Source organism: Rhinatrema bivittatum, chromosome 1 (assembly GCF_901001135.1).
Source record: "Rhinatrema bivittatum chromosome 1, aRhiBiv1.1, whole genome shotgun sequence".
In the NCBI taxonomy this organism is placed as follows: domain Eukaryota; kingdom Metazoa; phylum Chordata; class Amphibia; order Gymnophiona; family Rhinatrematidae; genus Rhinatrema; species Rhinatrema bivittatum.
The window spans coordinates 359392658-359408448 of record NC_042615.1 but is presented as its reverse complement, the minus strand read 5'-3'; the positions used below and the strand labels follow the sequence as shown (position 1 = coordinate 359408448).

The following is a 15791-nucleotide window of genomic DNA, read 5'->3' as shown; positions in this document are numbered from 1 at the left end:
GGATTTACACGAGCAGGGCCTTGCGTGCCGGTGCGCCTATGTTCCATAGGCCTGTCGGCGCGCGCAGAACTCCGGGACTCGCGTAAGTCCCGGGGTTTTTCGAGGGGGCGTGTCGGGGCGTGTCGGGGGCGGGGCCAATCGGCGTGGCGTGTTGGGGGGCGGGACGCGGCGTTTCGGGGGCGGGCCCGGGGCGTGGTTTCGGCCTGGGGCGGTCCGGGGGCGTGGCCGCGCCCTCCGGAACCGCCCCCGGGTCGCGTCTTGGTGCGCTAGCGGCCCGCTGGCACGCGGGGATTTACTTCTCCCTCCGGGAGGCGTAAATCCCCCGACAAAAGTAGGGGGGGGTTTAGACAGGGCCAGGGGGGTGGGTTAGGTAGAGGAAGGGAGGGGAAGGTGAGGGGAGGGCGAAAGAGAATTCCCTCCGAGGCCGCTCCGATTTCGGAGCGGCCTCGGAGGGAATGGAGGTAGGCTGCGCGGCTTGGCGCGCGCCGGCTACACGAAATCGGCAGCCTTGCGCGCGCCGATCCAGGATTTTAGCGGATACGCGCGGCTACGCGCGTATCTACTAAAATCCAGCGTACTTTTGTTTGCGCCTGATGCGCCAACAAAAGTACGCGAAGGCGCACTTTTTTAAAATCTACCCCAATGTGTATCAATATGGAATATGAAGGGTCTTGGAAAGCTTGTTAATGGGACCTAAACCGAAATATTAATAAAACAGTATATAAGCACTGCAGAATGAAATGTGGTTGTGATGCATAACACTAATTGCCTTAAATGTAAAATTAGCTGAAAATTAGGGGCTCTCCAGTTCTACAGTATTTACTATTCAATTAAAACTAAACAGGGACACTGGGAAACTGCTGATGCAGATCTTTTTATAAAGAAGGGTATAATTTGATTTCAGTCACCGCTGTGAAAAACTGATTACTCGGGGAAGGATAACTTTGAAATGTTTTCGTAGGATATGAGCCAGTTGATGTTTTTTTTTTTAATTTAAATACCAATTATTAATTTAAAGGGTTTTAACTGTTTAAGCATAAAGCTCTGACTAACAGTTTTCTGGTCCAGTGGTGAAACTAGATAAATAGATCAATTATTGCTAATGAAGGAATAATAGAAAAATACAAACCTTAATGTGTGTGTGTTTTGCAGTAGAAGGGCGAGAGGGGTTTAAGTTTATTTCTTTACACGAGGGATTTGAAATTGTATACTGCATGTTTTATAAGTCCTAGGAAAGAGTCCTAGACATCTAGTTGGGAGGGCCGTTTTGGTGCCATGTTGCATGCTTTTGCTGTATTAACAGAATGATGCTCAGACAGAGGTTTCATTGAGAGGACTTGTGAATGTGTTTCATCACTCTTGAATCCCATGTGGTGGTGGCACTATTAAAGTGAAGGAGTAAAACAGGAAGAAGCTGCTTGTTTTTGGTAGTATAGTTACACGTGTTATATCATCAGCGTGCATTCTTATTTGATTAGCTTTTGCTACCTCAGACTAACACAGCTCCCCCTTGGGGGGTGAGGGGAATAGTATTTTATTGTCTCCCCACTCGCATGAGAAATTACCCCAGATGCTGAAGGCATTAACTGCAAGTAACTAATCTCTTGCATGAGATGATGTGGTCAGGTCTCTAACCAGAGTGATTATCAGGATTCCAAACCTAATTAGAAATATATTTTGAGCCATGGCCGTCTTGAAGGTGTTAATTTCAGCTACCAGGTTGTTCCAGGCTTCCAATTTTCCATGCAGTTGTGACAAAATAGCTACAAAGATACAAGTTAAAACATTTGGAAAAATTTTCAAGCCCTCTGAACTTGCACCTTCTGAAGTTTCCTGAGGTTGCCGTTGTGTCCTTCCCAGTGACCTTTTAAGAGCTATTTGAGGGGAATCTTGAAAATGTCTTCACCTGTGAGCAAATCTATTATTTGCCAACAAAGAAAAGAGTGGATGGGGAAGAGCACAGTTGAAATGTCCATGTAAGTGAATGCTTAAATATCAAGGCAACCCAACTGCATAATTTTCTGGCTAACAGAGTGGTTACTTATGGTGGTAGCGCCATTCCTTAAGGGTTATATTATTTGGTCAGTTGATAGTATGGATAATTTTTATTATAATTTTCTTTGCTAATTTCTCTCTCCCTTATGTGATCTGTGTTGCAGATCTCTTTTTAAATTTTCTTTTGTTTCTTTTTTCTTTATTTGATTGATGTCATGGATTGTTCTGCTACTGTCTGCAACCAAGTTTTTTTCCTTGGATTTTTGTTTTAAAATTAAATAAAGAGTAATATAAAAAAGTTTAGTGCTGAGTATGTGGGCAAAAAGTACCTGCCAACTTTGCGCTTATGCAGGCAGTCTTGAGATTACCCCCTTTCTGTCTGCTAAAAGAAAGGGGGTGCAATAGAAAAAGAAGCCAGTCCGGCCCTGTAACAGTGTTGTTCACAGCTGGTCCCCAATCCAGTTCCTAGACTGAGCCTTTTGTACCCTGGGTGGCTGGAGCTGGGAATGTCATGGAGGAGGGAGTCATGATCCTTGGTAAGGGTGACATCTATTGGCCAGATTGAGAGCCCATGATACAAGGTTCCAGAAGGTGGCCTGGTGTGTGGCTCTCAGCTGCAGGATTGGTGCTCTAGTGACCAACTAGGGAGGGCCTATTAAAATAGGGTCCCTGGGTAGTTGCAAATGAAGGCTTGAAGCACCAGGATTCCAGCTGTGGTTCCAACTGAGCTGGAGAAAAGAAGAGACGAGAAATTACCGGGTTAAAAATAAAGAAACTGGCACTCAGAACTAGCTACAAAAAAATTCTACATGACTCAAACAAGGTGGATGCTGAAAACCCAGACACACTGGCACACTATGCAAAACAAACCACAGGAAAATGAGCAGCACAACGAGAAGTAAAGAAGCCAATATTTATACGGTACTATGATCCAACATTTATTTATATACCATTTTCAGCGGTTTACAAAATAGAAAATAAATAATAATATAACATCAAGTATATAAAATCATAAAATATAAAAAATAAATACATTGATAAGACAAACATTGAAAGGGTAAAAGTATAATAAACTTAAAATTAATAAAAACAAAAATGAAATAAAAGATTTAAATGATACAAAATAAAGTAAAATATACTTCACTCAAGATTTCAGTGTTCATAGAATCCAGTCAGTCAAAGTAAAAAACATTTTAACTTCAGGTTGATGAAAAAAACCTTTCTTCTAGGACAAACACGATGGTAGTCCTCACACATGGGTGACATCATCAGATGGAGCCTGGCATGGAACTTTGATCTCAAAGATTCTAGAACTCTCAAACATGCCCTGCTGAGCATGTGCAGCTGTAGTCATCACCCTGCCCCCTAGGCAGAGTCCCTCAGTCTCTTTTTTTTTTCCGCAGAGCCACAGCTGCAGCTCTTTTCTTTCCTTTTCCTGTAGTTTTATTTCTTCTCTTTTTCCTCTACTTTCCAACTGTCTACAGGCTGCATGGGGAGTTCCCCTGTGCAGTCTAGTAGAATCTGTTACTTAAAAAAAAAACAGAAAAACTGTTTTGCAGTTTTGTATCTGTGTCCTCTCCTTGCTCTGACTGGTTTTTCCCCAGTGCTGACAGGACTGACTTCTGCACTCTGTCGGTGATCCGTGTATGCCGCTAAGCCTTGGGACTCACCTGAGTTCTCAAGAGTCACTTTGATACCTGCTGGACTCTGTGGGCATCTTTTCTTAGGGACCGCTATCGCCAGTCATGCTCGCCTGCAGGATCCTCCTCTGTGATGAAAGTTCTAATCTTTCAAATGGGTGAGCTTGCTTTTCACCCTTTCGCCATGCCCATGGCTGAGTGACCCCGTAACAGAGGCGCTGCTCTTTGCTCGCAGTAGCGTGCAAGCTATTCTTCCTCTTTTCGGGACGGAGGAGTTCTTGGTCATGCAACGATTGTCCGTTGCTGGTCCGCGTGCTTCCTGGGGGGGGGGAGTATATGCACTCATGGCTGGGGTTGTGATACTTCAGCTGGGTGCTTGGAAATCTGCTCCGAGATCACCCTGGGCCTGCCCTGGTGTCCTTCTGCTTTCTGGGCAGGTAATGAAATCCTGTTCTACCGGGGTTTGCGCACATGACTCCCCAGCTTCCCGTCTCCTAGTGGAGTTTTCTGGATTTATCCCCTGGGACATTTACTCTGTTTCCGCTGTTCCAAGCAGGCCGAGGGCTCCATCTCGGAGGGTAACTCCCTGCTGGTTTTGGCAGTGAGTTGTTCACTTGGGGTTGATAGACAACCTGGCGACTTGTGCTTGCCCCGGCAGTCCACCAGTCTGCCTCCTTGGGTTCTCCTCTCCTTCTGACTCCTGGTGGTTTGTCGGAGGGAGGAGAGAACAAGCTAAGGCCCTTGTGCTATATCTTCTGTATCTTCTGAAAGGATACACCATGTTTTTCGCCATGCTCTGGCAACGCTGCCTTTAGCTTTTATCATTTCTCTAGGTTGCCCAAAGGGCCTTCCTGTGCAGTTTCACACTTTGTCCTGCTCGGACAGCCTAGAGCTAGGGATTCACCCCTGTGTGAGGACTACCATCCTGCTAGTCCTAGGAGAAAGCAGAGTTGTTTACCTGTAACAGGTGTTTTCCTAGGACAGCAGGATGTTAGTCCTCACGAAACCCTTGCCAATCCAAGTCACAAATATCTGGCAGGATCCCAAAAGGTCGATAGATTCCATGTTGCTTAATCTAAGGATAAGCCATGAATTTCCCCAAGTCTACCTTAATAATGGTTTATGGATTCTTCTTCCAGGAACTTGTCTAAACCTCTTTTAATCCCAGCCATACTAACTTCTTTTACCATATCCTCTGGGAACAAATTCCAGAGTTTAATTGTGCATTGAGTAAAAAAATATATTTTCTCCTATTTGTCTTAAATGTATTATCTAGTAATTTCATTTTGTGTTCCCTAGTCTTTTGTACTTTTGAAAGAGTAAACAACTGATTTGCATTTACCCATTCCACTCCACTCAATATTTTATAGACCTGTATTATATCTTCCTTCAGCCGTTTCTTCTCCAAACTGAAGATTCCTAACCTCTTTAACCTTTCCTCATAGGAGAATTGTTCCATCCTCTTTATCATTTTAGTCATCCTTCTCTGTATCTTTTTCTAATTCCGCTATATTTTTTTTTTTAGATGTGGTAACCAGAACTGCACACAATACTCAAGGTGCAGTCTCACCATGGAGCAATACAGAGGCATTAGGATTTTCTCTGTTTATTCTCCATGCCTTTTCTAATATTTCCTAGCAATTCTATTTGCTTTTTTGGCCACCGCCACAGACTGGGCAGAGGATATTTCCACATTATCCATGATGATGCCTAGGTCTTTTTCCTGGGTGGTGACTGCCAATCTGGAACTATTCGGACTGCCATCATGTAACTATAAATTGATTTACTCTTCCTTATGTGCGTCAATTTGCACTTGTTCACATTAAATGTCATCTACCATTTGGATGCCCAGTCTCACAAAGTCCTCTTTCAATTTCTCACAGTCCTCTTGTGATTTAACAACTTTGAATAATTTTGTATCATCAGCAAATTTGACAGAACATCTAACACGTCATTCCCATCTCTAGATCATTTATAAATATGTTAAAAAGCAGCGGTCCCAACACAGATCACTGGAGCATTTGCTTGTCACTTTTCCCCAGTGAGAAAATTGTCCATTTAGCCCTACTCTCTGTTTTCAATCTTTTAACCAGTTCTCAATTTACAATAGAACATTGCCACCTATCCCATGACTTTCTAATTTCCTCAAGAGAGTCTAATGAGGTACTTTGTCAAATGCTTTCTAAACGTCCAGATACATTATTTCAACTGGCTCACCTTTATGCACATGTTTATTCACACCTTCAAAAACAAAATGTAGCAGATTAGTGAGGCAAAACTTCCTTTGGTTAAACCCATGTTGTCTCATTAAACTACTATATATGTTCAGTAATTTTTTCTTTATAATAGTTTCAATCATTTTTCCCTGCACTGACCTCAGGCTCACTGGTCTATAATTTTCTGGATCACCTCTAATACTTTATAAAAACTGGTGTTCTTTCAGTACTCTAGGTGTTTTGCTACTCTTTAGTTTGTCAATTTGCCCTATTAATTCTTCCAAGTTTACAGAGATTTGTTTCATCTCTGAATCATCACCTTTAAATATCACTTCTGGAATGGGTCTCTGCCTTACATCCTCCTCAGTGAAAACTGAAGCAATGAAATCCTTTAATCTCTCTACTATGGCCTTGTCCTCCATTACAGCACCTTTTACCCATTGATCGTCTAATAATCCAACTGACTCCCTTGCAGGCTTTTTGCTTCGAATATACCTGAAAAAGCTTTTTGTTGTTTTTTTTTAATTAATTTTTGCTTCTTCAGCAATCTTTTTTCAAATTCTGTCTTAGCCTTCCTTATCAGTGCTTTGCATCTAACTTGCCAGTGCTTATGCTGGATCCCTTTGTCATGTTTTGAAAGATGTTTTTTCCTATAATAGTCTTTTTCCTATCCCCTTGAAACCATGCCGACGGTTGTTTGGCCTTCCTTCCACCTTTTTAATGTGTGGAATACAACTGGTCTGGGCTTCCAAGATGGTATTCTTGAACAGCATCCATGCCTGATGTAAAGTCTTAACCTTTGATGTTGCTCCTTTGTTTTTTTTCTAACCATTTTTTTCATTTTCTCATAATTTCCCTTTTAAAATTAAATGCTTTTGTAGTAGATTTCCTTAATGTCCTTCTCCAGTTATCAAGTCAAATTTGATCATGTTATGATCACTATTTCCCAGTGGCTCCAATGTTATTACATCTCAAACCAAATCATGTGTTCCACTAAGGATTAGATCTAAAATAACTCCTTCTATTGTGGGTCTCTAGACCAGGTGCTCCATATGTCATTTATTTCATCTAGAAACTTTACTTCCTTGGCATGTCCTGATGTGACATTTACCCATTCAAGGTAGTAGCTGTTCACGACCATTATGTTTCTCTCTTAAAAGGTAAATTTGTAAGATATTCCATCCAGTTCTTTCTAGGAACTTGGCAAGCAAATTTAGAGTTATTTTTCAAACTGTGTTGCATATCATTAGTGTATAGGTCCCATCGCAAACAATGGTAACTGCAGAAATAACATGCATTAACGCATGACATGATTTGAAAAATATACCTCATAACTAGCTAAGCACAATAAAAGCTGAAACAATGCAGTTGGAAGCTTATGCTGTATGTGCTGTACATAAACTTTTAATATTGGTTTTGATTTTAGTGTTTTTGTATTTTGTGGCTTAATTTTTTTTAGGATGTCAGTTTGTAATGTTTCCATATTGTTATTTTTGTTTATTATATTTGGTTATTTTGTGTTTTGTCTGTTGCAATGCTGTACCTCACCCAGGGCACCTAGGTGATTGGGTGAGAGATCAAATTTGTTAAATACATATATACATAATTAAATAAAATAAATGAAAGCAGTAGCACTTAATAGACTTCATGATGTCAACTCCACCTGATGCATCTCTTGCATCTCCTTTGTTTTGGTTTTTTCCTCCCTAGGACACCTTTCTTTTGTTTAATGTATCTTAGTACTTATATTCTCACATTAAGGTAAGACTAAAAGCTGTGCTCCTTTTCAGTCTGACAACATCCACCTGTTTGTAAGAAATCTCCTCTGAATCCATTCTTCATATTTGCATGCTATGATCATGCTCTGTTGAGGCAATTTTCAAAACTGTCTGCATTGCTGCGAAGTCTCTGGGTAGTTTCTACCCACTATCTTTGTACTGGTTTTTAAAGGAGAAAATATACTGAAAATTGCTTAAGGAAAAACCGCTCTGCAGACTTTTGCACCTTCTTTTCCTATGGATACTGTTTCCGACTAAAACAGTACGCCTAGTTTTGAAAGCCCCAAATGACATGCATTGTTTTCTCCCCCAATCTAACCCCATCCCTGTATGGGTTGTTTAAAAATTGTGTGCATAGGTGTGATACCTACACAGGGTTCTAGGGGCCAGCACTGCGGTGTCCCAGTTTACTTCGATTCAGATGGTAGTATTTATTTAAACAATTTATATTCTACTGATCCACAAATCTCAGCAGATTACAAGTAACATACACAAAACTATTTAATGCCAGCAATAATACATGATGAAAAAGCAATTGATTACAAAACAAATAGTGAAAAGCAATTTAAAAAAAACTAATGAGAAGAAAAACAAATATTCATTAACCAGCAAAACTAAGATGTCAGGAAAAGCTAGAGAAAAAAATACATTTTTAGTTGCTTTCTGAACCGTAACAGGTTATTCTCTGCTCTGATTGTACCTGGGAGACTATTCCAAAGTATAGGCCCAGCTATACTGAAAATCTGTATAAGGGATACCGATAGATGAGCTTGTTTGAGTATATTTTGACGAGATTTTGAGTAGCTGAGCAGAGACACCGAGTAGGACAGTACCTCCGTATGGAAGAGACAATACAGGAGCGTGCCAGGCCATGCAAAGCCTTGAAAACCAAAGTAAGGGTCATAAACTTTATCCTCCAAGAGACAGGAAGCCAATGGAAGTCAGCTAAACGGGAGAAATATGGTTGTGCAGTGAAGAACTGGAAATGAGATGAGCAGCAGAGTTTTTGATAAGTTGATGGGCCTTCAAATAAGACTCAGGAAGACCCAGGAACAAAAATTGCAATAATCCAAAGAGGCCAGAATGAAAGATTGGGCAACAGTTTGGAAATCCGAGTTAGATAATATAGGCTTTAAAGAATGCAACATCCGCAGTTTGAAGTAGGACGATTGAACCAGAGCATCAATGTAGTGGATAAGAGGAGTTCTCAGGCTCTTTGTACACTAATCTCTCCTCAAGAATAAACCAGAAAAAGAGGCTGCTTCTTCCTGTTCAGTAATGTTCTGTTAGTGTTGTAGATGTGAAATCTCCCCAGCTAGCGAGGTCCATTTCGCAGGGGGAAGTGGTGCCTCTTGGGGACAATGCCGGATGAACTGTGATACTTGTTTCTTTTCTTGTAGGAACTTAAGGATGACTTGAAGAGTGACCTCTCAGGCAACTTTGAGCGTGTCATGGTGTCTCTACTGATGCAGCCAGCACTATTTGATGCAAAGCAGCTAAAGAAATCAATGAAAGTAAGTTGACAATAAACCTTTATTTAAATTCTACTTGCAGGTAAAGCCAACTATATTCTTTTGTTTTTTCTTTTATTGGGCTATATATAGTCTTGCAGGGTTTGCATGGTACTCGCTCATCAGATGCTGCTTGAGAGAAAATTTGATTAAAAAATATTTGCTTATACAAACAATAGGACATATTCCTGTTTGGATTTAGACCTGCTGTAAACCTGCAGACTGGATGGATCATTTGGTCTGATTCGCCCTATTTTATGATAACTTAAAAGGTAACAAAGTCCTCTTCATTGATTCGAAGCCATGAATGTAGCCATCATAATAAGCACTTCCTGCAGAAAGCTACCTTCATTTGCCTTCTATTTGGTCATAGGCCAGATGGTTTATTTTTGTGAACTTTTTTAATATTATGGAGATAAGAATGTACTTATCTTCCTTCTTTAATGCTGAAGAGTCAGCTTCCTGACACGGGACCATGTTTCTAGCGTCTGTATCTGGGGATTCTATCTCATATTATCATTCACTCCCTTCATATTTTTCAGAAGGAATGAATGTTTATATCACCGTTGTGCTTTTTCGGCACCAAAGTGTATACCAGAAGGTATAAACTTGGTTGTTCTTTTCATTGTGCCCTTTGATATCACACTAGGGTTGTTAGCATTGTAACTAAAAAGGTAATCCAGCTGGAAACACTGAGTTAAGTTGTCACTGTATTAAGTTTCCTGTAACTGTTTTCTTTAATGGACTTTATGATCAAGTTATTTTGTGCAGAAATCCGAAGTGTTGGAGAGCAGCCTCTTCCACTGTTAATATAATAACCGGTTAGGTTATTATCAACCCTTAAAATGGTGACAAGCTCTTTAACAAATCCCAAAGTGTGAAAGAAAAGGTTTGATTCAAATGTATACATGTGGTCTGGCCTCGGCCAGCAGGCAGGAATGGCTACTTCTGGTTTGAAAACAACCTGAGTCCGTTTCTGAGCCTGCTTGCTTTTCCCATGGGCAAAAAGGCTGTGAGTTGCTGGTCCCTTCCCATGCGCACTTTTACCCATGAAAAGGGATGGGAAATTTTCAAGCCACCAAATGACCCGAGTAAATGGCTTTTGAAAATTGCCCTTATTGCTCCACTTCGACAGCAGGGGGATGAAGGGGATTTGGATTGAGACGACAGCCAACGCTGGGCCCTGTCTTTTACGATCCAGGGGTACTGATACGCAGACATTAGGGAAAAAGCACAGGACTGCTTCTACAGTCAAGTCCAGACAGCAAAGCACGTTCAAGCAGCATTGTCTGAATTATCAAGAAGGCTGCTCCCCCTGTAAAAAAAAAATGTTGCAATAAGTAAGTTTGTTATATGTTAGACAGTAGCTTGGTTTTGATTCTAAATATTGCTACCCTTAACATAAAGGTTGGGGGGTAACCTGCATGGAACAGCAGTTACTACCATAAGAAATTTGCTGAGCAGACTGGATGGATCATTTAGTCTTTTTTTCTGCCTTCATTACCATTTTACTATGTTATACCAAATAGACAATTTTTAAATATCAGACGTATGTTTATAACAGACGCTTTTTTAAAAAAGATGTATTTCCAAATCCATTCTAAAAATGTAAAAATGCAAATGACAGTGAAGAAGGAAATTCAAGCCGTTTGTTTCTCTTCAGGGAAGTGGGACAGATGAGCAGGCCCTGATAGAAATATTGGCTTCCAGAAACAACAAGCAAATGAAGGAAATAGCCCATACATACTACAAAGGTAGAGATTGTTCCAAACTGATCTGCTGATACTTGTCCTCCTTCAGCCTCCACCTCTCACTGCCCAGTTCCTTGAAAAATATTCTTAGTATGTTTTGTGAACAATGGAGTTATTTTTATGTGTTTTTTTTCCACGCTAGACCAGGCTGTTATGCGTCATCTTGGTATTTTCAGTCCTCTGCCAGGCTTCCCGATGCCCTTCTGTAATTGTGAAAGCCAGGCTTTCTCTTAGTGTGATGACCTTCCCTGCAAAATAATTTCCCCAAGCTTCTGTTTGTGCTGTTCACACAGATGTGCATTCTGTAGCATCAAGCAAGTTACCTAATTTGTTTTTCTGTCTCCAGGGATGTTCGTTTTTGCAGGTAATTAAATTCATAATTTCCAAAGAGCTCTAAGCACCATAAAATAAAAAATCCATAAGCTGACAAATAGGAAGTCAGGGTGATGCTTTCGTCAGTAGCTTTTGAAAGATTTGGGTTGTCTTGGGTTATGCACTATGCTAAGGTAGTATTGCCTCTACCCAGGCTGCCACCAATTCACTCTCCACATGGGCCAGCTCATATCGCCATAATATAATTGCTAGTGAGCAGCCACGTCCTCTGGTACTATTATAGGAGGAATCAATAAATGTTAGCTGTGTTTTCTTTGAAAAAGGAATGTAACTGTAACTCAGCTTAAAGCAATTGATGGAATCTAAGAGGTTAATATTCAACAGGATTTGTCTGGCTAAGTTTGGGACTTAACTGGACAAATCTTAGGTTCAAATATTTCCCACCACTGCCGGGATCATTTTTAGCCCAGATAAGTTGTCATCAAGCTAAAACTTATTTGGATAAAAGAGGCATTCTGGGGGCAGGGTTTAACTTTAGCCGGATAGCACTGAATATGAGCGCTCTTCAGCTATGTTTAGTATCCACGGTGAAGGCAGGTCTAAAGTTCTCCAGGCACACTTTTCTGTTTAACAGATATATGAAACCTTAGCTGACTTTAAGTGGTGGCAATCTAAAAGTGAAAAAGAAAGAGGTCTGCAGGCCCAACTGTCCTCCCCCCTCCCCCCTCTGAGGAACTTCAGTTTCCTTCAGGTAAGCGTAACTCCCAGACCCTGCCAGAAAAAGACTGTGGGCCTACCGGTCAGGAAAGCTCCCCTCCCCCCCCCCCAAAAAAAAAATTCCCAATTTTTTTCGGGCCCCCTCCTGAAGCCCACCCTCTCGCAAACGAAACAGGAGCCCACCCGGCATCCTCTGAACGCTCCATGCCGCCGGGAGCACAGTTGGATCGTGGCGCTCTCGGCGGCATCCAATGTCTCTTTGACAGCAATGCCAGTAGCGTAAATTCTGAATGGGAGACACGGGGGGGGGGGGGGGGTTGGACAGCAAACAAGATCAAGGCTGTAACCAAGCGAAAATAATCGGTGATGAGGGGAAACGGTGACATTCCAAAAAAACGAACATCCTACATATTTGGTACACAGTTTACTTTTCCACATCTTGTTCTACGTTTGTCTTCATTCAGTCAAAAAATGCGCAGTCCTCCTTGCATTGCGTGAGTGGGCTCCACGGCCTTTCAGTTTCTCTGTGCTAAGAACAGTCACTTATTGCTTAAGCAGTTACATGACCGAGGATGTCGCAGTGCAGTAAAGGTTGGCAATGCAATCTGAATTATGTTCACGGCCAGCTGTGCACAGTTAATCTACATCTAACCGATGAAATATTACAGCCCCTGACCTGTAAGGCTATGTTAGTGCCATCCACTTGTGGCCAGCATGGTCATCATGGTGAAACCATTGATGATCAACCTAATAAACAAGCAAACCTTTCTTCCCAAGTTAAGTAAGCGTTATTTAGTGGGCATTTGAAAATTGAGGAATAGGATCTGTTTCAGCAGAAACCCCTGAAAGTTTCTTGTGTATTTTGTGCTCTCCAGGACCCTGCCAAAAAGACAGCAAGCAGGCAGAGGTAGGGGTAGATTTTCAAAGGGGTACGCGCGTACCCCCCGAAAACCTACCCCAAACCCCCCCTGCGCACACAGAGCCTATTTTGCATAGGCTCGGCGGCGCGCGCAAGCCCCGGGGCTTGCATGGAGGGGCGTGCCGGGAGTGACGTGGTGTTTCGGGGGCGTGGTTCCGGCCCGGGGCGTTCCGGGGGCATGACAGCGGCCCCTGGACCAGCCCCCGGACCGGAACATGGAGCGCGGCAGCTAGCCCGGCGTGCACAAAGTTACGCCTGCTTCGAGCAGGCGTAACTTTCGTGATAGAGGTAGGGGGGAGGTTTAGATAGGGCCGGGGGGGTGGGTTAGGTAGGGGAAGGGAGGGGAAGGTGGGGGGAAGGCGAAGGAAAGTTTCCTCCGAGGCCGCTCCGATTTCGGAGCGGCCTCGGAGGGAACGGAGGCAGGCTGCGCGGCTCGGTGCGCACAGGCTGCCGATTTTGGGCAGCCTTGCGTGCGCCGACCCCGGATTTTAATGGATATGCGCGGCTACGCGCGTATCTATTGAAATCCCGCGTACTCTTGTTCGCGCCTGGTGCGCGAACAAAAGTACGCGTGTGCGCAGATTTATAAAATCTGCCCCAGCTTATATAGATGTCACAGGTGTGACAGGTAAAAACATGCTTTTTGGGAAAAACAGCGCCATCTGTTGGACGTAAAAGCAACACACGCTATATCTGACCGACGGACCGCAAATGCGCAGTAGAGAGCAGCTCTACCGCGCATGTGCGGACCATAGAGCTCTGCGCTATGTGCTGGGCGTGTCAACGGGGAGGAGAACAGGGCAGGCAGTCGCCGCTCCGAGAAACGGCTCAGCCCGTTCCTCCGCCGCTGGGGAAGGGGGGAGGGAGTAGGGACTGCCGGACAGTTACACACAGGAGGAGGAAAAGGTAGAAGAGTCGCCAAGCCAGTCCGTCCACCGCCGGGGAAGGGGGGGAGGGAGTTGGGACAGCTGGAGCAGAGCTAATGCGCATTGTGAAATTAAACCAAACTGAGACACGGCAACGCGTGGCCAGGTACAACTAGTCCCTAATAAATATTGCTTTTCTCACTCTTAAACTGTAAAAAAAAAAAAAAAAATTAGCACGTGCCTTTCTCTTGTTCATCTTCCCTTTAACAATAGCATTTGAAGTTGGTGCTCCAGAAAAACAAAAATAAACCGGCACAGTGCTGAGCACTGTTGGCTCTGAAGACATAGTAGGTTGACTTGACCTTCGGCAATGGAGTAATCTTCCCATGAGGAAGGACCTGTGCTATCTAGGTCCCTGTGGAGCACCGCCGGCATTCAATTGCATTCTGCACTGCTTTAGATGGCCTCTGTTAACATAGGCAGGACAGAAAATGAAGAGTGAAAGTAGAATTGTCCAGGTATAAATCATATGGCAACTTGTTGTTGACTCGGTGCAAACTCTTATTCCAGAATGAGGTATAGCTTCAATTTAGGAAGGTTTCTTAGTCAGAAGTGACCCTGGGAGTCCATAATTTAAACTGAATCATCACAAAGTATTTCCAAAGACTTTTTCTACTTGTTCTTAGAAACATGCCAGTAAAAAAATCTTATAACTGGATTGCCTCCCCAGAGAGGTAGAAGATAACTGTGTATGTTGGTCCAGTTTGAACAGCCTTGTGTATGTCATGCCTCTGCTGTGACGGGTGGTTTTCTGCTTCCTTTCTAACAATAATTCAGAGTTTCTGTCTTACTTGTTTTTAGCCTGTGGGAAGAATCTGAGTGATGACATCAGTTCTGACTCAACTGGTGACTTCAGAAAAGCCTTGCTGATTTTAGCCGAGGTAAGGCATCAAGAATTCCCATCGCCAGCTACCAGCTTACAGAAAAAGTTACCTACACCTCAGGAACTTCCAATGATAGTGGCCAGCCCTGTAGCTCGGAAGCAGCACCATACTGCCCTTCAGAGGGACCTGGATTCATTCCCACTCCAAAACAGAGATGGAGTGGTTCTTGTCCAAACGAAAAAAAAAAAGCCTGAACTCCACTATACTATTTTAAACTTCAGAAAGTGTGCTTGAAGAGTGAGTAAAATTAGAAGGAAAAGACCCCAGACATGCTACTTTCTGTAACATACTAAATGGCTGGTTCACTTCTAATCAATGGTCATGTTGATTCTCCTTTGGGGTAAAGCTTGGAAGAGTTTTTAAATCAAAATCTGGAGATACAATGATTCAGAAATATATATATATTTTTTTTTTTTGTTACAAATATTGGAAGCTAGCAGCTGTTTATTTCATTAGATTACAGTGTTTCTGAGATCCTGTCCTCCTCCCAATGTCATGCACTCTTTAAACACAGTTTTTGAATAAAATTGTATAGTGCAGGTCTTCCACTCCCCAGGTTGACGTGCTGGGGATGCCACGGAGGCTACGTTTACAGCTCCTAGGGGGCATTGCAGTCAGTAACCCCTAGCGGCCTGATTTAGGAGCCCTAATTCCAGGGCTCAGGAAAGAGCCCTGGTACTTGGTCTCTAGTCGAGGACTGTCACTGTAATACCTGCACTAAGGTAAGCTGGAAGGGGATAATAACATTTGGAGGAGGAGAATCCCTGGGTGGGGTTGCAAATGAAAGCTTATGCTGCCAGTTCTCAGCCCCAGTCCCTGGAAGCTCTAGAGAAGTAAAAGGAAACTGCTATGTTAAAAGGGGGGGGGGGGGGGGAGGGATTTCCAGTCGTTTTCCTCAGAAGTGCACGTGGAAGATCCTTGTGATGGACACTGCCAGGATCTGTTTGTCAGCTGCTTTTTGGGGTGAAGTTATAATTTCATAGTCTGCCTCAACTTATTTAATGATTTGGTGACGGCAAAGTCAAGGTCCCGTGGCTTTGTGTAAAAGTGGTCCCAAGCCCAGGAACTACTCTTAACGGGCCACCCAAGTCTTCCTGTGTCGTGTGCCGCTTGCCTCCGCT

The 15791-nt window shown here is 42.9% G+C and overlaps 1 protein-coding gene across 5 annotated transcripts in view; it reads left to right on the top strand.

Annotated features, from left to right (window-relative positions):
* Positions 1–15791, top strand: part of ANXA3 (annexin A3) — a 98776-nt gene that overhangs the window by 35986 nt on the left and 46999 nt on the right. For all 5 annotated transcript variants that reach the window (XM_029600367.1, XM_029600338.1, XM_029600357.1 and 2 more), the window contains exons 5-7: positions 9030–9143; positions 10804–10894; positions 14588–14667. In XM_029600367.1, the coding sequence (XP_029456227.1) occupies positions 9030–9143; positions 10804–10894; positions 14588–14667 (285 nt within the window). The remainder of the gene's footprint in view (positions 1–9029; positions 9144–10803; positions 10895–14587; positions 14668–15791) is intronic.